Source organism: Meriones unguiculatus, chromosome 7 (genome assembly GCF_030254825.1).
Source record: "Meriones unguiculatus strain TT.TT164.6M chromosome 7, Bangor_MerUng_6.1, whole genome shotgun sequence".
Classification (NCBI taxonomy): Eukaryota; Metazoa; Chordata; class Mammalia; order Rodentia; family Muridae; genus Meriones; species Meriones unguiculatus.
In genome coordinates this window covers 91,737,418-91,761,368 of record NC_083355.1, presented here as the reverse complement: position 1 = coordinate 91,761,368, position 23,951 = coordinate 91,737,418, and the positions used below count along the sequence as shown (strand labels likewise).

Genomic DNA, 23,951 nt, shown 5'->3' with positions numbered 1-23,951 from the left:
TTTAGTGAGGCGGTGTGTGATTTTTCTATTTAGTTATTCTATCGGCATTGCCGGGTGGTTGCTATCATGATGCGTGTCTTGCACAGAGGAGAGCTCACGCTGAATGTGTGCAGCTCCCTCCCACCCATCTGGCCTCAGCTGAATGGGCGTTCCTCCACCCCCTGCAGATATCAACGAGTGCCTGACCCTGGGCCTCTGCAAGGACTCGGAGTGCGTGAACACCAGGGGCAGCTACCTGTGTACCTGCAGGCCTGGCCTCATGCTGGATCCGTCCAGGAGCCGCTGTGTATGTGAGTGATGGTGGGGCTAGGGGCAAGAGACACCCTCCAGGGGCACAGTCCAGACCCAGAGTGGTAAATTTCCCCAGAGCCCATGGCCTCGTGCCCAGAGCCAGTGTCTGCCATCAGCTTAGAGTTGGGCGAATGTCCAAAACGGATCTGTGTGTCCGTGCGGGGCCTGGAGGAGACAACCTCACTTTCTGCTCCTGACTTTTCTTCTAAAGCTTTTTTTGCTTTTTGTTTGTTTGGTTTGGTTTGGTTTTTATTGTTGTTGTTTTTCGAGATAAGGTTTCTCTGTGTTGCCTTGGCTATCCTGGACTCGCTCTGTAGACCAGGCTGGCATTGAACTCACAGCTAACTGCCTGCCTCTGCCTCCCAAGTGCTGGGATTATAGGTGTGTGCTGCAGCTCTAAAGCTTCTTTTAGAATTCGTATTTTCTGCTTTTGTTTTGTTTTGTTTTGTTTTTCTCTCTGACCATTTCCGCCCTGTTCACTGTCCCATTGTCTTTGAAGGTGTGCGTTGCCTCTTTGAAGTGTCTGGGTGAGCCAGACACTTATCCTACTGCCCAAGCTTAGCAACGTGGCTGGTCATGTGGGTGCTAAGTTGGCTCTCCTGAAACTGGAGTTACAGGTGGTTGTCATCGGCCATGTGGGTGCTGCGATTCAGACCCTGGTCCTCTGGAAGAGCAGCCAGTGCTCTTAATCACTGAGGCATCTCTCCATCCCTGAGTGATATTTTTAAAGGAGCATCCATTTGTCCGTGGTGGAATGGTGTCACTGCCCTACCCTAGCACCTTCACATTACTCCATGGCCCTTTTTGCATGCATCTCCACGACCGTGAACATTGATTGACCTTGCACTGTGAACCCCGGCAGCTCTGTTTCCAGTGACCTCTGTGGTTTCCAGCTGAGAGAGGCCCAGGCTAGCGGGTCCTTCCTCACCCAGCAGAGCTGACACTACGCCTGTGTGGGACTTTTCTTAGGAAGGAAGGCCTGGCCAGAGCAGAATAAAATCAGTCCCCCAAGGACCTCTGGAACAAGGCCACCTGTAGCTCACAGGCTACAAAGTGCCTGTCACTGGGTCTGGAAGGGCCATGGGAGGGGCCAGACTCTGCTGCCACCCAGAGGTAGTGCCTGTAGAGAGCATTACATGGTTGGACCTGACATGTTTAGGGACAGGAGACAGTGAAAGCCCAGACAGAAAGAGAGCCAGGATGAAGAGAACACGTAATCAAGATTCCCTGAGGACATTGTAGTCTTTCCTTTTCCTGGTCACTTAAGTTTCCTTTATCAGACTGGGCATGATGGTGCATGCCTCTTACCCCAGCACTCTGGAGGCAGAGGCCAGCCTGGTCTACAGAATGATTTCCAGGCCAGCCAAGGCTACATAGCAAAACCTTACCTCAAAACAGAAAACAAAACAAACGTTTCTTTGTCAGGGAGTTTGCTTAACACCCAACTATCAGAGTGCCAGGAAGACATCCTGATACAGTAATATGGAGAAGCAAGGGGAACCTGTCTTTATTTTCTCTTCCTCCCCAAGGCCTCTCTCTCCAGCTTCCTCCAAGGATTCATTCCTCTCCCTGCGGCAGGTGGAGAAGGCAAGCTGGTGACTTCCTGCCACCTGACTGGGGCACTAGAGGAGTCTCTGGAGGCTGGTCCAGCTTCCTGATAGTCCGCCCTGGGATTCAAAGGCATAGAGCTTGTCCCCACTGTAGCCCACGGGGAGTGCCCACTGCAGGCAGAGACTGCACCTGAGGACGCAGGGCTCAGGGACTAGTGGATGTGTGCCTGACCTTTGCCGGGGTGTTCTTGGTGCCTTGATCAATTTCATCCCCATGACCATGTGGAGAGGGCTTCCATCTTAGTCAGGGCTTCTACTGCTGTGAAGAGACACCTTGACCATGGCAGCTCTTACCAAGGAAAAATCTTAATGGGGCCTGGCTTACAGGTTCAGAGGTTTAGTCCATTATTGTCATGTAGGGACACATGGCATTGTGTAGGCAGACATGGTGCTGGAGGAGCTGAGAGTTCTACATCTCAGTCTGCAGTCAGCAAGGAGAGACTGCCACACTGGGCATGGCTTAAGACTATATGAGACTTCAAAGCCCACCTCCACAGTGACACACTTCCTCCAGCAAGGCCACACCCACTCCAACAAGGCCACACCTCCTAACAGTGTTACTCCCTATGGGCCAAGCACCCATGAGTCTGTGGGGGCCATTCCTCTTCCAACCACATCTTCCTAGCCAGGAGTCACATAAACCCAACTCATGATGCTTTAAGCTAAAAAGAACTTTTGAGCACAAGTAGGAAATGAGAAAAGGGGCATATGTGACCTTGCCAGTTGGATCCAGGTCCCCACAAAGCCTGCCCTTTGGGAGTCTCTTGCCGTTCCCTGTGTTGGTTTCATAGCTCTTTCAGAGGTGGCTGCCACATGCTGTAGGCTGTCTGCCTTGGAATCTCAGTCTGAACATGAACACCTGTTTTCTAACAATCCAAGGAAAGTCCCGAGCTGAGCAGTATGGGCCTTACTTTCTCAAGTTCCTATCCCTGTCCCTGCATCTGAGCTTCAGTTCTTCAACCAGGAAGTGGCCCAAGGGAGGGACAGGGGTAAGTGGCACCTGTAAAGAACCAGAGTGCTTTTCTATAGTTTTGACACTCATGCCAGGCAAACCCAAGTGCCCACAGTCCATGGCATACCTCCATCATCACTCTACACATCAGGAAGCTCAGGCCCAGAGAGACATGTAGCTCGCTCAGCAGGAAGCAGATAACAGAACTGACCCGGACTCCTCAGAATCATTAATTCTCAACTTCAGCTGTTGCTTCCTTTACCCCACTCTGTCCTCTGACTGTGTGGTTTGCCTTCTAAACATTTAAGTCTCTTTCAGACTGGTTGGCCATATCTTTTCCTACTGAGGTGATAAGCAGGAGACATTTTATCTTTTTAAATATTCACTACCTTTTGGATCCACAGGATTTGCGGATTCTTTGGGGTTTTTATTTTTGTCCTGTGTACATGAGTATGTGTGTGGTGTGGGCAATGAAATCCAGGTCTTTAGGCATGCTAGGCAAGGACTCTACCACTGAGCTACATATCCGGCCCCAGAGTCAGGACTCAGTTGTCTTAACTGAGCCATCCATGCATCAGTTAACAGGCAATATTAAGCAATCATATACACCTAGATATATGGACCTCAAGGCTCTCTGTCTTCAAGGCTCTCTGCCAAGCCTCACCTCATCGCATCTTCCCAGCGATGCTCTCTGTGGCTCTGAGAGCACACGGCCCTCTACTCATCCTGAAGTGCACACAGAGCTTTTAGCAGACACTTTAAAGGCAGCAGGTGGAGACCAACAACTCCATTCCTGACAGGAGGGTGGGAGACAACATGAGGAGATATAGGAGCATTCCACCGCAGCCGTTCCTCCTGAGGTCCTTGTGAGCATCCGAACTTCCAGGTTGAGACATGAGCCAGGCCGGTCTCAGGGCCTCTGTCCACGGCCTTCTGTGCTTTCTTTCTCCCACTGGCTACCTGCCCATTCCCACACGTCTTGTCTGTTGCAGCGGACAAGGCGGTCTCCATGCGACAGGGACTGTGCTACCGCTCACTGGGGTCTGGCACCTGCACCCTGCCTTTGGTACAACGGATCACCAAGCAGATTTGCTGCTGCAGCCGTGTGGGCAAAGCCTGGGGCAGCAAGTGTGAAAAGTGCCCCCTGCCTGGCACAGGTAACACCATCCTGAACCCAGCCCTGGCCGTCAGGGTACTTCTTCAAAGCCAATGGCCACTTCCTCAGCCTGGGTAGACCCCTTCAAGCTAGGAGGCTCGGACTATCTTCTGTATTCCAGACTCTTCTTGCAGCCACAATTGTCTTGTCCCCTTCAGGGAAGTAAGGGGGCCCTGGCTTCTTACAGGAATGGCATAGTTCAGTTCACCCTCTGTTGGTTTCTTAGAGGCCTTCAGGGAGATCTGCCCTGCTGGTCATGGTTACACCTACTCAAGTTCCGACATCCGTCTGTCCATGAGGAGAGCCGAGGAGGAGGAACTGGCTAGCCCCTTAAGGGAACAGACACAGCAGAGTGGAGGACCCTGGCCTGGGACAGCAGAGAGGCAACCACTCCGGGCAGTCACCGACACCTGGATTGAGGCCGAGACCCTCCCTGACAAAGGTATCTGAGCTGGAGGAGACATCCAAGGAGCCTCCTCTTCTTTATACTTCCCTGCCCAGGACTTCTGTTCCAAACAGTAATTCCATCTCAATTGCCTGAGGCTCAGGATGTGTGGGCTAGGAAGAGATTATGTTTGAGTTCTCTAGTCTGTTGCTCCGGAAAACAATGGGGTCATGTCCAGGTCACCCAGTACAGGAGACCAGGAAGAGAGTAGGACCAAGTAAACCAGGAGATTGCCAGAATTACTCCAAGAATCTGGGACAGAGAAGCAAGGACGGACGGAACTCAGTGGCCATGGGTGTGGGCCATTAGCCCAGTCAGAGGCAATTAATTTCCTTTCTAGAACTTCTCCCTTAGTCCGTGGCCCGGGGCAGGGAGGATGGTGGGTAACTCATGTGATCTGGACCACAGGAGGGAGGAGGTCTGTGACGGATCTGATGGGGGGGTGGTGAGGGGAATGCCTATCACTGGACACCTCCAGCTGAGAGGTGAGCCGGGCTACCTGTGTGCTCTCTAGCCTGGGGATGCTGGGGTGGTTGACAGGCTGAGGCAGGTAAAAGGGTTGCGCTCTGTGTGTTGCTCATCTTGCTGGGGTGCAGGGAGGACTACAGACTGTGAAGCAGCCAGGCCATGAGTGGAGGGCAGAAGGCTGCTGCCTTCCCCGCTGGAGCTCATGTTGCCATCTTCCTTTCCCAGGTGACTCGCGGGCCATGCAGGTGAGTGAGTCTTCCTGCCAGGGAGTTGGATTGGGGCGACGTAGAGAATGACGCAGACCCTGGGCGCAGTCTCGTGAGAGCAGAAAAGGAGAAGGGTGGACTATTGGATTGTACTTGGAGAGATCACAAAGATGATTCAAGGACCGCTGTGGCTGTGTAGCTAGCCCTGGCTGCCACTCAAGCTTGAGCGCTGTGCATGAAACCTAGGGCTGGACCTAAATCTGACGGTGTTTTCTGAGCTGGTTTAACATATGCCCTCTGTGAGGAGCTCATGGGAAAGCAGAAGCATGACTATGATGCCATTTCACTGAGGAAAGGGCATCTGGCCCCTGTCCCCGGGCCAAGAATCCTCCTGTGCATCCAAGACTGAGAGTCTCTGAGAGCTGCCAGGAGAGTGAATCTGCTCTATCTTTCTCTGCTTCTTTGCTAGTCTGCTGGTTCCTGCTCATCTCCTGCTAACCTGTCTCCATGCACTGTTTCTCCAGCGACCTTGCTTTCCTGCTTAAGAATCACGTGCTGAAACCGGGTGTGGTGGCTCACACCTTTAATCCCAGCACTTGGGAGGCAGAGGCAGGTGGATCTCTGAGTTTGAGGACAGTCTGGTCTACAGAGTGAGTTCCAGGACAGCCAGGGCAACGCAAAGAAACTGTCTTGAAAAACAAACAAAAGAACCACATGCTGTTCCCCCAGATCAAAGCTTACCCTCCAGGCCCTCACAGTCCAGGAATTCCCCAGTGCCTTTCCATCCTCTTCCATTCTTCTTTGCTTCTCTGTGCCCCATCTGTCTCTGGTCATGGCTGCAGTGAGGGGTCACCAAATGTGGCTCTGGCTCCCGGCTTCACCGCACTGGCCTTGTGGCCCTGGATGATCTGGTTAATCTGTCACTTCATCTGTGACATGAGGAGAGTAGCTTTGATAAGTGCTAATGTTCCGCTGTGTGGCCAACGCTGAGCGGATAAAGGACATACATTTAACCGCTACGCCTTATAAGGAAGTGGCACTGATTAGCTAAGATCGTGGATAGAGAATGCCTAGAGAATGCGTGCCAGCAGTAAAACTTCGCTCGCCGAGGGCGCTGGACAGGAGGAAGGTGGGGTGAGTGAGGGAGAAACAGGAGAGGAATAGCAGATGAGCCCTCAAAATAACCTTCATTTCTGCGCAGGTCACAACCAGTGTTCCTCACCTACCTGCCTGGGTACCAGGTGAGTTCCTCCTCCCAGAAGCTTCCAATGGGAAGAGAAGAGACAGAGGGAGACCTTAGTTTAGTCACAGGGTTTAAATCAGAGGTGATAAGTGATGACATTGAAGTGCTCTTTCCAGGAGCCCTAAGTCTCTAGCGAGCTGTGTGGTTAGTAAGAGATCCCATGATGCTTTGCAAATGTTTTCCTATTGACCAAACTCTTTCTTAATCTCACAATGCCACTCAGGCCACTCACAGCACATAAATCAGGTCAAAGAGGAGGTGCTAGCAGCTTTACAGGGCCCCAGAGTTCTTTCCTCCAGGGGCCTCATCTTGCCTCCTGACCCTGAGCTGACCGTTCGCCAGAGCTGAGCTCTGCGTCAAGGATGCTGAGCTATCAGTGCTGTGCTGCGATTCGGACATGACGCCTGCTGCCTCACAGGGCAGCTGGGTGCTTGTGCTTGCAGGCACCTTGTAAACTGCAAGATGCGTTACATATGAAAGCAAGGGAATGTTAAATTGGGCAGCAGGAGGTGTGGCTGCAGCCGTGCCTCCAGCAAGCTGGCTGGCCTTAGCCGAGCAGCCATTTCTATCCTCCTCAGGTTCTTTTACTATGAGGGGAGGAGAATGCCAAAAGAGGGTAGATGGAGGGAGCCCTAGGCAATGCTTTTGGTTCTTGGGAGTCTGAACGTCAGGGATCACAGAGGAGGATCACTGCCAGCCAATGGGCTCCACCTCCTCCCCTCTGTCCTCTCCAGAAGATGCTACTGGAAGACCAGCACCATCATTGCCTGGACAGGACATTCCAGAGAGTCCAGAAGAAGAGCAAGTGACTCCGTCTGGTGATGTCCTGGTGACACAGGGTCCCCCAGGTAGCTGCAGCAGCCCTTGGAGGCGCTTTGCCCTCACCCCTAGGAAATGGGGTTGCCCAGATCTGAACTCCAGGGCAGGGCCATGAGTGGAATTTCTCTCTTGCTCTTCAACCAGATGGCTAGTCTCCAGCGACTCTGACCTAGCTGTGACCCTGATCTTATAGAGGGCACAAAGCCTACCTCGTAAAGACAGGAGCCCTGCCTGGCCACTAAGGGAATGTTCCTACTCAGAGGACTCCAGGGAAGCCATGGGTCTTTCTGGAGCATCTGGGGGAGGGGGTTGGACTTCTTGAAGGATGGGAGCTTATAGAGTAGGGGGTGAGGTGAAAAGGGGATGAGTCAGTGAGGGCCCTGGTGGTGTCAGCCACCTGCCCATGGGAGGGGTGTTTTAGAGAAAGGACAGAATTATATAGCACAAGGATTTCCAGCGTCCGGAGGCTGTATCTGGCTCTGTCTGGTCAGCCATAGCGATGAGGGATGGTGTGGGGGAGAGTGCTGGCAAACTCACCTGGCTGTGGAATGTGCCTTCCACAAAGGCTCATTGTCTGAGGGCTTGGTTCAAGAGAAGCGAGGCCAGCATCGCAGTAATGTCACCACGGCTCTCTGTGCACGTGTGTGCCCTCTTGCCAGCCCTCTCTAGGGGTTAGCTGTGTTCTTAGCGAGGGTCACCTTGAGTGGGAGTGGAGGCTGACCAGAGTTCTGGATTTCCTCCAGTGAAAGGAAAATGCCTGCAGCCTGGTGCAGAGAGAGTAGCAGGTGGGGTGGGGGCCTGGCTTTCCTGAGAGTTCTCGGCTGACCTCTCCCAGGATTCAGAGCGAGTCCCCTGAGAAGTCTGGGAACATCCCCTTCCAAGTATGCAGGAAGGGCTGAGTGCACGGGGCTCAACTGGGGAGTGCTGAGACTGACAATGAAATACTCCTGGTGGAAGGGTTTGGTACAGTGAAGATGGGCGGAGCCCAGCGGTGACCCTCAGCCCTGCCTGCCGGTGACAGCGCCACCAGCAGCAGCTTCGGTCTTTTGGCTGGACCAGCTTCTGACCTGCTGTCTTCTGACCTCACTCCGAGTGGGCATTTGGGATCTGGCTAGGGACTGGCTAGGGAGCAGATGACCTTGCTCTCGGGCCACCGTGGGCATCCAGTTCAGTGCAAATTAGCGGTGCTGTAAAGCCCTTCTGTGTACCTACTCTTTTGAGGCTTCTGCATCTTCTCAGAGTAGTGGGGCAAGGGAAGGGAGCTCCTAGGTATGTGGTATGTAGAATAAGGCAACAGGGTGGACACAGATGAAAGCAGCATTCCCTCATCGGTTCATTCATTCACTCATCATAAGTGTCAAGTACTTCCCTGATATTAGAGGCACAAGGCAAATAAGAGTTTCTTCAGTCTGTGTAACCTAGTCTCTAGATCTGTCTGTCAGTCCATCAGAAGATGGACAAGAGTTTCCAGGGGTGGGTGGCAGTGGTTCTTTGGTAAAAGCTGTGCCCACATTTAGGTTGAGGTCGAGGGTAAGGAGGTCATCTGTGGGGAATATGAGTTCCTAGTAGCCATTAGGTCTCTGTCAGGAACATGTACTCAGGTGGGCTCAGAGTCCAGGCACAGGTCCCATCAGTCTTAGGAGGCCATGTTATATCTTGGCATGAGAGGGCCTACTAAGGGTAGGTGGACTTCCAGTGGTCTTCCGAGGACCCTGAACCTGCCTCTGCTTTCTCCTCACCCTGCTGTAGTGCACAGTCCACTCTGCCATAACCTCTACTTGCTCCGTGTTCACAGTCTTTGATCCGTGCTTTGCTGGAGCCTCCAACATCTGTGGCCCTGGGACCTGTGTGAGCCTCCCCAATGGATACAGATGTGTCTGCAGCCCTGGCTACAAGCTACATCCCAGCCATGACTACTGCACCGGTATTTCTAGGGTGTCGTGTGCCTGCTGAGTGGTGGGGACAAATAGGAATAGGGTGCGGGGACTCAGTCAAGTGTACAGGCTGTACAAGACCCAAGTGGTGTGCTATGGTTGGCTAGCTTAGGACAGTCTCTGCGGACACAACTAGCTAGATGTTAATTTGGGCAGTTTGCTGGCAGATGTCCAGAGAAAGGCACACTGACCTCCATGACCTTCTTCCCTGCCTCCTTCTGGTCAGATGACAACGAGTGTCTGAGGGACCCCTGTGCAGGAAGAGGACGCTGTGTCAACAGTGTGGGCTCCTACTCCTGCCTCTGCTACCCTGGCTACAGACTAGCCACCCTGGGAGACACACAGGAATGCAAAGGTGAGGCAGACATGCCTTGGGCCTGGGATGGGCCCACAGTATGGGTTGGAAGAGGAACCAGGTATGCATTACCATTGGGAGCACCAGAGCCTTGGGGAAAGAGACAGAACTCTGGCCTTGATCTGGGAAGAAGCTGAGCCTATGCTAGGAATCACAAGAAGGAAGGGAATCCAGAAAACAGCATCATTTTCAAAGACCTCAAGGAATTGTGGCTAGAGCCAAGAGGAGGCTGATGACGGGGAACAAAAGCCAGCACTCAAGTGACAAGGAAGCTTTCAGGGGAATGAGGGTAATCCATGGAGTTAGGAGGTTGGACTCTCAGCAGACCAGGAGACAAGTGTGCATTTGGGAGAAGAGTTCTGGTCCCCAGCAGTAGGGATACCTTCAGGCTTCAGCCTTCCCTAGGAAGGCTTGGCCACAGGTAGTCAACGTTTGGTAAATAGGCTTCCTGTGTATCTTAGTTAGGGCTGTGATGAAACCCCATGAGCAAAAGTAGCTTGGGGAGGAAAGGGTTTATTTAGCTTACATATCCTGAATCAAAGTCCACTGTGAGAAGCCAAGGCAGGAGCCCAAGCAAGGCAGGAGCCCCGAGGCAGGAGCTGACGCAGAGGCCAAGGGGGCTAGCTGCTTACTGAACTGCTCTTCATGGCTTGCACAGTCTGCTTTCTTATAGAACTCAATACCACCAGCCCAGGGCTAGCTCCACCCACAATGGGCTGGGCCCTCCCACATCAATCACTAATGCCCTACAGGCTTGCCTACAGCCTGAAGATGGAGGTGTTTTCTCAACTGAGGCTCCCTCCTCGCTGATGGCTTTAGCGTGTGTCAAATTGACATAGAACTAGCCAGCACACTGTGCAAACCCTTTTGAAGAACATAGAATGTTCCTGTGTATTTTTTTTATGAATAAATTCACAAGGAAATAAGGGAGTATCTTCCGCATAGTGCCTGGAGACCCAGGAGCAGTTGGAAAATGTTCACCTTGAGAGTGGCACTAACCTGCTCTTAGGGCTCCATGTCTGGTACTAGCCTGCAGCTTGGCAGTGGCCATGGAGTTATGAATCGTTCCGCTGGCGATCTCCTCAACCTCTGATCCCAAGGATCTGGCCTTCAGAATCCAAAGCCATCCAAGTGCTCTCCCTTCATTACATGAAGGAAGGGAGGTAGAGAAGCCCAACCCAATAGGAACGTGAGGGAACCAGGCCAATGACTGCTCCTGAGTACTCCGGCTCCGACTGAGTGGCCAGGTCCCAGTCCCTATACTGAGCTCTGAGGACAAACAAACGAATGAGCGAAAAGAGTGACACTATGGAGTGTGGATGAGCAAGCAACTGACTATAGCAGAGAATTTGGGAAGGTTTCCTTGAGCAGGCACCTGAGCTAGGGTAGAATAATAACAGCTCCCATTTACTGAGTACTTATCATACCCAGAGCCACTCTAAGCACTTTATTATAGAAAGCTTAGCACTCCATCTCTTTAGCAAATGAAGCTTCGAAAGGGGAGTTGAAATGCCCACGGGTATTACACCTCCTTATAGCACCACTGGACGTAGTTTTCAGAAGTCACGCCCACGTCAAAGCATGGTTTGCCGCCCGTGACCCACTCCTTTGCATGCAGGGCACCTGAGGGGCAGCAGCAGGAGTGGACGCAGCAGGTGGTGGTCCCAGGAAGGACAACCATTTCTGCACAGGCCAGCGTCATGGGCAGGCCCGGCAGGCCCCGGGAATAATGGATGAAGTCAGGGTGACAGGAGTGTGGGTTTGTTAGCAGAAGTGGCCGTAAGATGAGGCCAATCTGTGAAGTGACTCGTGCCAAGCTGAAGTACTTGGCCATCGTCCTGTGGGCAGTGGCTGCCGAGGGAGACTGTCAAGGGTAAATGGCTCCGTCATCTGGCTGTCGGGGAGGAGGTGACTCAGACGACAGGGTGGCAGAGCCAGGGGAAAGGCAGGGGACAGGGGCTTTCCAAGCTTCAGCAACCTGATAGGTGCTGTGCCCAGAGGCACTGCTTTTTTGCAGGTCAGCCTAGGAGCTAGCCCAGGGCAAATTATGGCTGCTACAGGGGATGGTATTGCCAGGACTGGTCCAGACAAGAGGCGCTAACCTGTGCCAGCCTGATGTCTCAATGTCTCTGCCAGCCCCAAAAGCTGTAAGGAGGGGAGGAACCTGAGATCAGCTGAAGTGCTTTTAGCACTGGGGATTGGCTGCTGCTTGAAGGACCTAATCTAATTTAGCATCCACTTCCTAAATTTTGCTAGTCTCATGGGACTAAGACTCATAGGTTTCATTATTTTAATCTAGCACTGATTCACATGTATAAACTAATTATTCTAAATCTTTACCTTTTAAGTTCATTTAAATAGAAATAAATATAAATTATCTAGACATTAAGGCTTTAATTAGGAATTTGCATAATAACTTATCTTCTAATAAGTGTATGTCTTTGCACTTGGGCCTTTGGGCTTCTGTATTTGTGAGTTGCTCACTCCTGTCTTTGGCTGGTTTCCCGGGGTTTTTGCTTTTTCTTGTAGCTTTTTATGTGTACCTCGGGTATTCTGTTCCATCTTATTTGTTTTATGTGAGTAAGAGTGCTTATGTGGAGGCCAGAGGACAGCTTGGTTGAGTTGGTTTTCTCCTCCATCTTCATGTGGGCTCTGGGGACTCTAACTCGGGGTCCCAGGTTTGCATGGCAAACTCTTTTGCCCACTCAGCCATTGCTGGCTGGCCCTCTTTTGTTCTATTTTTTCACGTGTTGTGGGTTTTATTATGTCACAAAGATGTTGTGCACTTTCCTTACATTTATCCTTACCTTTCTCGGGAAGCTTTATCCAGCTGGGGACCATGTTTGCATAATATTACTAACCCATGTCTCCATTTCCATTTTTCTCGACAAACAAAGTTTCTCCAATACCATCTGTTTAGGAGGCAGCGGTTCTGGTGTCAGCCATTTTATTTTCATCGGGTTTTCACTTTTCGGTCCATCTTTGAGGCCCTTCCCTTTTCTTCCCTGTTGGCAGTAGAGCTTCTCAGAGTTCAGGCAGCTGTTTCTGAATTCACCGGAGAGTTGCTACCGGGAAGGTTCTTTCCTGGGTCTGCCCTAAGTGAAGGTCAGGATCTCTGTGGGGCTGAGGGGGGTGTTTGTGGCAGCCCTGCTGTGGTTCTGCTGTGAACTGGAGTGACACATGAAGGACTGATACCATGAAAGCACAGTGAGTTTTGGTGGAAGGTCTATGCCTGAGCGACGCTCGCAAACATTTCTTCCATGTTTACTGCCAGCATGGCGCGTTGTTAATCTCTTTGCCTCTCAGTCTGCACAAGGTCTCTGTTGAAGCGCTTGAACCTGTGCTAGAGAAGGGCAAAAAGATGAGGCGTGATGGCTTTGATGGTGGAGCCAGGAGGTTGTCACAGGACATGGCTGGTACAGGACATAGCTGGTACACTGAGGCACGTTTTAGAAGGTGAACAGGAATCTGCCGATCATCAGGAGGGGAAAGACACTCACGGCAGAGGCATGTGTGTGAGGAGAGATTTGGAAGCTGGACTCATGGGAATCTACCATAGCTAAGATTAGACCAGGGGCTGAGCGGTGGCGGCGCAAGCTTACATTCCAGCAGTTGGGAGGCAGAGGCAAGTGGATCTCACTGAGTTCGAGGCCAGCCTGGTCTACAGAGCTGAGTTCCAGGACAGCCAGGGCTACACAGAGAAACCCTGTCTTGAAAAAACAAAGCAAAACAAAACAAAACAAAATAAACAAACAAAGATTATACCAAGGAGTGTGGGAAAATACAGCAGGGCCAGGGCCAGGCTTGTGAGCCAAACTGCAAGTAGGACTAGAAGCATCAAAGAGCCAAGGTAGGGGATGAATCAGGGGGTATCCTGACCAAGACTGGGCTTTAGAGCCATTGTAAGGTGTCAGTGTACTTTGGATAATGATATAAACATGCTTTACAGATCCTTGGCTGCCTGCAAAGCTCCCTGTCCTTCTAAGAAGGTCCATCCTTAGGAAGAATCCTACTGGTAGAGCCAGTGTCTACTGTACTCGTGCTGGGGCATGGGGAACTTTGTTGGCCCCCCTCAGATCATACTATGGGTTGATACCTGACCTCAAGTCCAGCCTTTACACCAGGGGAAGAAAGCTGCAGGGCTCCCATGGGCCCTAGAACTAGCCATCCCTGGGACAAAAGAACTCAAGGGGCACCAGGGTCTGACCAGTCTGAAAGATGACTTAGGAATCCCTCCAAGCAATCCTACCACAGCAAATGTGCCTTCCTTACCTAGCAGCCTTGGCCTTGGCCTCCGGAAAGGATGCCTCAGGACCACCACCCCCGGGCTGGCTTTGACCCGGGACCATCCTGTGTGTTTGCAGATATAGATGAGTGTGAGCAGTCTGGGGTATGCCATGGCGGACGGTGCAGCAACACTGAGGGCTCGTATCACTGTGAGTGTGACCAGGGCTACATCATGATCAGGAAAGGACACTGCGAAGGTAAGGAGTGAGGATAACGGGTCAGCCTGTTGTCCCACACACTACCCACCACCAGCTCCCCTTCTGGCTGCCCTCCTCCGTGTCCCTTGATGCTAAGTCAGTTCCTACGGGCAGAGACTGTATCTATGGATCCCTGAGCCCTTCTGTCTCCTGGGTGATTACGTTGGCAGTTTCTCTACCCCCCGTGGCAGAGAAATACAAATCTATGTGACACTACAGGCACGACTGTCTTTGCACACCTCTGCCCAATCATCACCTTTAAAAAAAAAAAATGCGCTTACTTTGCATATCAGAAGAAGCGTTGATCTCTCTGGCAGCTTCAATGCATTTCCGAGAGAGTGACTACACCACGTGATAGGGCACCTTCCATGCGCCAGCTGGCCGCCCTAAGCACTTGGTGAGAGAGCCTCATTGGGCATCGCAGTGCTGCGCATTTAATACCAGGACTTACTGAAAAGAAAAGCAAAGCTAAAGGAAATGAACCGGGAGATGCCAGAAGGCTGAAAAGATCAGATTTATGCTGACCCGTCTGTGTTAAGGGCACCGGCTCCAGCGCAGACAGGCCCGGGTTGCATGAATGTTTCATGTTTGGAAGTGGAAATCGCCACACTCCTCTCAGAGGACTGATCTGCTAACAGGCACAAGATGCTCAGGACCACCTCGAGCTCGCCGTAAGGCCCTCTGCTATCATGTCGAGACTCCGCCACCGCCACATCCGTGTCCTGCTTTGGGTGGCCCTGCCCCATCCTGAGGAAAGGTTCTAGACAGACGCTGCATCTGGGGGGTCAGGCTGAGTTCTCAGCCCTGGGCAGACACTCCGGGCCTGTTGAAAGGATGACGTAGTTTGTACACTTCTCCAGGTTTCCATCAGTAACCACAGGCCCTGCCCATCACCCCGGGAGCCCAGTCAATTTCCGCTCCCTTTCTTCTTTCTCCAACCAAGAAAATAATCTCTCCACTGAAACCCGAGGTCTCTGGAGAGGTCCCTGTGAGGTCTGGACAGGGGCCTGTGCAACAGCCTCAATGGCGTTTTCATCAGACCCAGGCCTCTGGGTTCCCTGTGGACAGAGGTGCAGATTCTCTCTTGCAGGGTCTTGGTTGTTCTCGAGTCTCACCCGAGGGCCCCTGAACTTCTGCCTCCTACTCCCACTTTGTGCTCTTTCCGAGGTCCCAGACGGGTGCCCTCACAGCTCCCCATGCAGACACTGATCCCTGGAAAGATCTGCTCAGGGATCCCCCCAGGGTACGGACGGCAGACTCACAAATTAGTCCCAGGTGTGACCGTTCCTTGGCTCCCCTTAGCGCATATTATTTTAGGCACATTGTTTCATCTGTTGGTCAGCAAACATCTGTTGGGTGCCAGCTGTATACTAGCCACGGGCTGGGAATACAGCAATAAATATTCCCAAAAAACGACCAGTAGGTTGGTCTACCAAAACATACCATACTATTAAATTAAAATTCAAACTCTTGACGAGGCGGAAGACTCTCCACCCAGCGGCAGGCTCCATGAGTTTACCTTGGAATAGCCTCGGCTTACCCAGTGATGGAGTTCACTCAGCCAGAATTTTCCTCCTCTGATCAGTTTGTCTAATGGCTCCGCTCTACCCACTCCTATTCAGGAGAGGCCTTCCCTAGTTCAGGTGAAGACTGAGGGGCTACTCGGGTCTTCTGACCTCTCTCTTTTTCTCGCTGACAGACAACATCAGCGTCATTCCCTGGGGCTCTGGGAGTAGCATGGCGGCTTTGCACTAGCTTGTGCTTCACTAACAGACAGCCCCAAGATTAGTTACAGAGTCAGGCTCCTATCTCCGAGGTGTCGTGTGTCTATCAAGAGTCAGTGGAGGGGGCTGGAGAGATGGCTCAGTGGTTAAGAGCACTGTCTGCTCTTCAAAAGGACCCGGGTTCAAGTCCCAGTGCCCACAAGGCAGCTCACAACTGTCTGTACCACCAGTTCCAAGGGATCTGATCTATAGACCCCTAGGCTAGTTCTTCTTAGTGTCATGACAGCCCAGCTAGGGGCTTATTGTGGCTGTCTTTCCAGGGATGAGCCTTTTTACCTAGAAATTGTAGGTGTCTTTTCAGACACTCACCCCAATAACTACTTGAGGATGTGTCCTCCTCTTCTAGACCCTTAGGGACAAGCTCTGGGCTTGAAAAGTCCAGGTCCCTCGGAGACAGACAGCCATGATGGCTCCTGACTTCTGCAGGCCAAACAGCCTCAGGCCCCTTGCCCTGCTCTGCTTTACGCTGTCATCAGCTGGTGGCGTTAGCCCTTTCACAGGACGCTTGCCTTCTCTCCCTTGCCTGTCTTCCGCGTCTTTCCTGTAGGTCCTGAGTAGGTCTTCCTTCTGTGCAGTAGGCCCCTTTGGTTTGCCTAAGCTGCCGAACTTTCTCCCAGAGAATAATTGCCAATTTAGGAGGATAAATCCTCCCGTTTGCTTTGGAGCTTGGCCAACCTGATGGCCAGGCATTTTGATTACTTGGGCCAGAATTGTTCTCATGCGGTTGTGGCCCAGAGCTTAGTCCCTGTGGTCTGACCTCTCTCCCTCAGTTCATCCCCTGGATACCTCAGAGTCCCTGATAGGCAAGCCATGAATGAAGAACGCGGCACTCGGATCCTTGGGGCAAAGCTTCTCTTCCTTGCTGTCACTCTCTCTCCTTGGTCCCCTCTCCCCCTGCCTGTCCTGTTAGTTCCCAGACTTCAAGTCTTGCAGCCTGAGGCTCTGGATCTCAGCAGAGGGAGTGCTAAGACCCTGTGCCTATCGGCTAGAAAAAAAGCAGAGGAACCTTGCCAACCTTGATCCTTAAGTCTGCACCCTGCCTCAAGGCGGGTCCGTGCCATACCCAAGAATAAAGTTCAGCCTCAGCCTTCATTTCCTGGCCCAGAAAAGCACTTAGCTTTCACTGCCCTTTGGTGATTTCCTGGGGCCTGTGGTAACAGTCCAACTAACTGCTGTGCCACCAGTGGCCACCCGTTGTGAAGGGTTAAGCATTTACCAAGGGTAATATGAAGAAACATCCCAAATAGACCAGCGCGAAACATACAGCTCTCCCACTTCCTCCAGCTAACAGCACCCACAGCCTAATGCAGCCACCTGGGAAGTGTTCCCATTTTTGAGTCCTTTCATCTGTCTTTGCTCTAGGATAGTGAGTCGGGGAGGTGGGGTTGGGAACACACAGCAACTCATTTTTTCCTAGTGTTCATCTATGCAGAAACGAACATCCATTTCCCCACACAGGGCAGGGTCAAGGGTTTGCAGACATGAAGTACCCATGGGTAGTGGTTCTCAGAGATGACCAAGGGAGGGACTGTTGTTTTATAGATATCAATGAATGCCGTCACCCTGGTACCTGCCCTGATGGGAGATGCGTCAACTCCCCTGGCTCCTACGCTTGTTTGGCCTGTGAGGAGGGCTACAAAGGCCAGAGTGGGAGCTGTGTAGGTAAGGGCTGATTGCCAAGGCACTGGGGGGGGGAGGGATCACTTGGCTTTGCGATGGCCGGTTGAGCCCACACACAGGGAGGGGAAGAGATGGGCAGACAGAAGTGGCTTAGAGGGTATTGTCCCCCCATCATCCGGTTCGACTCTTAGAGGATGCTGACTGTGATGTGGGTGTGCTTCGGTTATGGGACTCTGCCCTCTGAATCAGCGAGGGTGGGGCCCTCCCCTGCTGCTCAGCCACATCCGTTCTGAAGCTCTATCCCAAATCCCCAGAAGCTCCCGTGGTTGGCTTCTGTGGACTGGGATGAGAAGCCTCGGGGGGTCTTAGCCAGCCAGCAGGCCCTCGGCTCTCCTACAGTGAAGGACCGCATAAGGAGCATCACACACTGAAGGGCAGTAGCACTTCTTGTTCCCAGAACAACTCAGTGTCAGTGGGAAGAGCAGTGCTCTTTCTCCTCAGCCCCCGCAGGAAAAGAGCCCAAGGTCCTGGTGCCGGGAGGGGCCGTGTTCTGAATAGATGCTTTGAGGCTCTGGGGAGGGCAGATAATTCCCAGGCCCTCAAGACAGCCACAGCCACCCAGGCCTGGCCTCTCTCCACACTGCCCACCCACGTACTGAGACTGTTTGTTGGGTATGGGACATGGGATTTTGTTGTCGTTGTTTGTTTGTTTGTTTAGGTGGCGGGTAAGAGACTAGAGAGGGTGAGACTCACAGTTGAGTGGGTCAAGGGTCCTGGGTACCTTATTTCTAACACTCTAGGTGGCTTCACTTTCCAAGACTAGGCAGGGTGTTCTGTATCACAACAGGGGAGCTGAGGAGCACGCAGGAGGGTGTGACGCTGCTTTAACCTGGGTGAAATAAAAGAGCATGGCTTCGCCGCTCTCTAAGGGTGGCCTACGTGCTCTCTGAAGGCTGGTTCCACAGGCTCATGATTGAGATGGTCAAGGCTTGCTAGAGTGAGGAGCAGTGCAAAGGAGACGAGGGGGCCAGTGTGCCATCTTGGACTTTATCCACAGATGTGAATGAGTGTCTGACCCCTGGGATCTGTGCCCACGGAACGTGCATCAACACAGAAGGCTCCTTTAGATGCTCTTGTGAGGCGGGCTATGAGGTCACCGCGGACAAGAAGGGCTGCCGAGGTACAAAGATGCAGCACGCTCCTTGCGCAGGGAAATCAAGCCTGCAGCCATCTTTCCCTTTGCGCGCCAATCCCTGCATCCACTCCTGAATCATCCCATCAGGCTCGAGGCCTATCTCACCGGTTTGCTAAAACCTGTCCTTTCTACCTTCCCCGCCCACCTATGAGTTTTGGGCATGTCTGCCCTGCAGGATCCCGTACAGAACTCAATGGCTTCTTTCAGATGTGGACGAGTGTGCCAGCCGAGCCTCCTGCCCCACCGGCCTGTGCCTCAACACTGAGGGCTCCTTCACGTGCTCAGCCTGTCAGAGTGGGTACTGGGTGAACGAAGACGGCACCGCCTGTGAAGGTAACGCAGGAGAGACGGTGACAGGATGGAGGCCTTCCTCCCTCCTGAGTAACGTCTATTTGTTCCCCAGCCCAGGTCTGACCCTGGGAGTCTCTGGGTTAGGTTAGAGGGAACTTTGGGGGACTTGGCCCCAAGGGAGATTTTATTGTCATAACTTGCAAAATCATGAATGAGACACGGTCACAGAGACAAGAGGGAACTAAAGTGACATGTGGTGGGGCATGCCTATCATCCCGGCGCTTCGGGATGGCAGCAGAAGGATCAGTAGTTCGAGGCCAGCCTTAGCTCCATGACCCTGAGTTTGAGGCCAACCTGAGCTACATGACCCTGTCTCAAAAGAGGTAAGCTGGAGGTAGGGCTAACCATGGAGCTGTCTAGGAAGGAAGTATGGGGCTGCCTTATAGAATATGGCCAGGGCTTGCCCTTCCCTAGAGGTGTTATGAGGGAAGGCCTCACTGGTGGGACCGCCCTCCTGGGCCCATGGCCACAGCTGTCTATCTGCCTAGACCTCGATGAATGTGCCTTCCCCGGAGTCTGCCCCACAGGAGTCTGCACCAACACTGTGGGCTCCTTCTCCTGCAAGGACTGTGACAGGGGCTACCAACCCAGCCCCCTGGGCAACAGCTGTGTAGGTAAGAGACCCCTCCCCTGTGGGAGAGCACCAGTGGGCGACAGTAGACCAACCTAGTATGTACAAGAAGGAACAAGAGCTCCCCTTAAACCTAGGATAATGGGCCCGGGACACCTATAACTACTCCTTCTCTGGAAGAAGTCAGCAGAGGGCTAGATGTTGTGAAGTCACTGGGCACAGGCTGCAGTGTCTCAGGAGCACCAAGGGACAACAAGAGACAAGGGTGGTTTCTTGGGCCTTGGCCTAGACTCTCAAGACTTCCTAAGACTGGCTTCTAGAGCAGCTGTTCTCAATGTGTGGGTCTTGACCCCTATGGGGGTCGATGATCATTTCAGAGTGTTTCTGTATCAGATATCCTGGATATAAGATATTTACATTCCGAGTCATTAACAGTAGCGAAGTTACAGTTACGAAATTGCAACGAAATCATTTTATGGTTGGGAGGGTGGTCACCACAACATGAGGAACTGAATTAAAGGGTCTTGGCTTTAGGAAGGTTGAGGCATCCATTGTGCTTTGCAATAGTATTAATAATGGCTATAATGATCAAGAGACCTAGTCAGGACAAGGAAAAGTCCAAGGCCAACCAGGGCTACATACATAGTAAGGGGGGTGGGGTGAGGGTGGGAAGCAGGCCAGATGACCCAAGTTTGTAATGCTAGCATTTGGGAGGTGAGAGCAAGAGGATTAGGAGTTCAAGGTCATCCTTGGCTATCTAACAAGATGGAGGCAAGGCCAGTGTTAACTCTATGAGATCCTATCTCAAAACAAACTCACAAACAAAGAAGCAAAATAAGACCCTCTGTTACCTTCTTGGGTCCTGCTGCCTCTCAGCCAAGACAGGGGAAAGAGGATTTGGTTTGCCTAGGCCAGGACTACTGGGTATGCAGGAACCCAGCCAGGATTGGGCCAAATGGTCATCCTTTACCAGTGGCTCTCTCCTTAGCTTCTCCCAGCTCTGCTGCCCTGGGCCAGCCCCCTCAGGCAGGTGATGGGCCCCTCCCCTGTGTAACCCTACAGATGTGGATGAGTGTGACGGTCGCCAGAACAGCTGCCTGGGGGGCGAGTGCAAGAACACGGAAGGTTCCTATCAGTGCCTCTGTCCCCAGGGCTTCCAGCTGGCCAACGGCACTGTGTGTGAGGGTGAGTACCCCAAGTCTCCCCACAAGGAGGTGAGCATCTGCAGAGGTGAGGGCATCCCCCAAGATGCTCCCTTCTCATCTTGCCCCTGCAGACATGGACGAGTGTGTCGGGGAGGAGCACTGTGCCCCTCATGGCGAGTGCCTCAACAGCCAGGGGTCTTTCTTCTGTCTCTGCGCGCCCGGCTTTGTCAGTGCTGAGGGAGGCACCAGATGCCAGGGTAAGAAGTCGGCATGGTCACCTCTAAGGTCCACCAGCAGGGCTGTTAGAGGCTGTGTCCAGATCGGAGTCCCGTCTGAATATTACCGCTGATGTGAATGTGCCCAAAGCCTGCCTACCCAGTGGGGAGGAAATGGGAAGGCTGGGGAGATGTGGAAGATCCACATCTTGTGAGGAAGGACTCAGAGTCTGTCAGAGGACCTCTCTGTGATACCTGTGGAAGGCGCACATGCTCTCCATGGTCTCAGTGTCACCTTTCTTTAGCTGACAAAGCCCCAGCACTACAGCCCACCCCACAGTTATGGCCTCAGGTTCCCGGCTCTGGTCTGTCCCTACCCCAGCTTCTCCCTGGCTCCCTTACGGGCTTCCTGAGGTCCTGAGGAAGCTGCTCGGAGCCCTAACAAGCTCTAAAGAGACCCACAGTTATGCCTGCTGACTGCTGTCTTTATCCTAGATGTTGATGAATGCGCAGCCACAGACCCGTGTCTAGGGGGCCACTGTGTCAACACAGAGGGCTCCTTCAACTGTCTGTGTGAGACTGGCTTCCAGCCCTCCCCAGACAGCCGAGAGTGTGTGGGTAAGGACTCTCGGGATTGGACGGGGGTGCTCTGCCTGTCTTCTGCCCATTTCTATCCCTGTGTGCTCCTTAGCTCCTGGAACAGTGAGCAAAGCTTCTCAGGGAATAAAGCATTTTCTATGAAAGCCAAAGTATAAACACAAAGTCTGGCCCCGGGGACTGTCCAAGGCTGGCATGATAAAGACAATCTTAATCGTTATACCAGCAGGGCCCACAATCTAGTTTTAAAGGCCAGATACGTTCAGCAGATACCAAACACCTGCTATGTCCAGTGTCTTTTGGTAGGACAGATGGTTACAGACTATCTTGAAACTGGATTAGGGACATAGATCTTGAAGAGAGCTCCCTGAACCCCACCTGTGGCGAAAGTGGCATGCAGTGCCTATCCTGCTGGGGATGAGAGGCAGAAGAGGCTGAGAGCATGTTCAGGGCTTCCCAAGTGGTGTATAGTTGTCTTCCTCCATGCTCAGCCCTGCTGGGTCGGGGGAAGCTCTCCTGAATTAATCTGCCGTGGGTGAGGTAAGCACAATGATTAGAGACGGACCTCAGACCTCAGAAGCTGTGGGAAGTGAGCTTGGAATGTCAGCAAGGTGGGGCCAGGACAGTGGCCTTAGCCACACATCTGGCCCCTCTCGTGGCTTGGGGACAGATATTGATGAGTGTGAGGATGACGAAGATCCAATATGTGGAGACTGGAGGTGTGAGAACAGCCCAGGTTCCTATCGCTGCGTCCTGGGCTGCCAGCCTGGCTTCTACATGGCCCCAACAGGAGACTGCATTGGTGAGGGGTGGGGGTGGGGGGCAGGAGGTGGGCATGGGAGGGCTGAGGAGGGCCGAGGATGTCTGGTTTTCCCTGCATTGAACTAGAAACAGGTTCTCCCAAGGATACTGTTGGGGCACTTGTTTGAAGTTTGTGTATTTTCCATACAGCGAAGTTTACACAAAAAAAATGTTACAGTTAAAGCTTTCTTGTGCTGTGTCCAAGGGTTGTTGGTTTTTGTTTTTTGTTTTGTTTTGTTTTGTTTTTCTTTCTTTCTTTCAAATTTTGGTGGTAATAGCCCTGATAAATAAGTACTCCCAGCAAACAGAGAGAGCATACACACCCTCTATCCTGGTCCCCATTATCCCGCAGACATAGATGAATGTGCCAACGACACTGTGTGCGGGAGCCACGGCTTCTGTGACAACATGGACGGCTCCTTCCGCTGCCTGTGTGACCAGGGCTTCGAGACCTCTCCCTCAGGCTGGGAGTGTGTTGGTGAGAAGCCTGCGGGCTACCCAAGGTCTGGGCTAGGAAAAGCCCTTGGGCCCTTCTCGTTTCCACCAATGTTCGTCTTTCCTGAAAGGAGGGCTAGGGCCCTCTCCTGAGACATCCATATTTACATGGCTCCATGACAGGACCCCAAAGGGGAACCAAGGAAGGTTCAAGGGAGGGAGAATTCCCCGCCAGCTAGCATTGCTCCTGGGAAGGTAGAAGAGTGGTCAGTCCTGCCACAGAAAGAAGAGACCTCCTGCCCCATTCTCTTCCCTAGAGAAAGTGGGACACAAATGTCCAGCCAGAGGAGGGAACTCCCCTCTTGGTTCACTTTTAGAACCGATTTCAGCAACCTCTCTTCTCTTTTCCCTTCCCTCCGCCCGCCAGTCTCCCTTTCCCGCTAATTCATATCCGCTCTCGCTTCTTCCCTGTGCGGTTCTCTTGAGGATGTGAGAAGCTGCCTAGTCTGGGCTGGAATCAGGGGCAGGGGGCCATTAGTTTCCTCTCCTCTGTACTCGGGTCTGCCCTTGCCTGGCAGATGTGAACGAGTGCGAGCTCATGCTGGCAGTGTGTGGGGATGCGCTCTGTGAGAACGTGGAAGGCTCCTTCCTCTGCCTCTGCGCCAGTGACCTGGAGGAGTATGACGCACAAGAAGGACGCTGCCGTCCTCGGGTGGCTGGAGGTGAGACCTGAGAGGCTCGGCGGCCCCTTCCCTTCCTGCCATTTTCCACGAGGACTCTGGCTTATAAAAGTTGCCCATTCATGTAGCTCCTGCCGCTTAGTAAAGCTCATAGGGAGAGTGTTAGGGAGAGGGGTTAGGCATGGGTTATGGAGCAGACAGGAGCCTAAGTGCCTCACTTGGCCAGCACGTGCTAGACAAACCCCCCCCCCACAAAAAGACTAGGATGATCTAGGGAAATTCAGGGTGCTCTGGCACTTAGAATAGCCCCCCAGAACCACAGATTGAGTTTATGAGAGACCCTGAATCCACCCAATCTTTGGCTGGGTCTTTTGGGTAAAGGAGGCCTTGAGATTGAGTTCAGCTGGACCTGACCCCTCCCACTGCCACTCTGCCCCAGGCTGGACCAGTACTCAGCTGGCTTCAGTGCCTTGGAGAAAAGCAAGGGGAACTTTGTAAGAAATAATGGGGAGGGAGAAGGGCTTGGGGTCCCTGAGAAGCAGAAGGGGTCAGAGGGATGCTCTTATGGAGGTGTGGGGCTTGCCCGTGTGGGTT

General features: G+C 52.6%; 1 protein-coding gene across 1 annotated transcript in view; it reads left to right on the top strand.

Moving 5' to 3' along the window:
• Positions 1-23,951, top strand: part of Ltbp2 (latent transforming growth factor beta binding protein 2) — a 91,586-nt gene that overhangs the window by 59,328 nt on the left and 8,307 nt on the right. Inside the window, 19 exon segments of the mRNA XM_060387866.1 lie at positions 168-290; positions 3,846-4,010; positions 4,236-4,451; positions 5,148-5,167; positions 6,330-6,369; positions 7,106-7,219; positions 8,986-9,114; positions 9,351-9,479; positions 13,844-13,963; positions 17,290-17,409; positions 18,425-18,547; positions 18,770-18,895; positions 19,402-19,527; positions 20,547-20,669; positions 20,761-20,886; positions 21,340-21,462; positions 22,112-22,243; positions 22,595-22,720; positions 23,256-23,399. Coding sequence (XP_060243849.1) covers positions 168-290; positions 3,846-4,010; positions 4,236-4,451; positions 5,148-5,167; positions 6,330-6,369; positions 7,106-7,219; positions 8,986-9,114; positions 9,351-9,479; positions 13,844-13,963; positions 17,290-17,409; positions 18,425-18,547; positions 18,770-18,895; positions 19,402-19,527; positions 20,547-20,669; positions 20,761-20,886; positions 21,340-21,462; positions 22,112-22,243; positions 22,595-22,720; positions 23,256-23,399 — 2,325 coding nt within the window.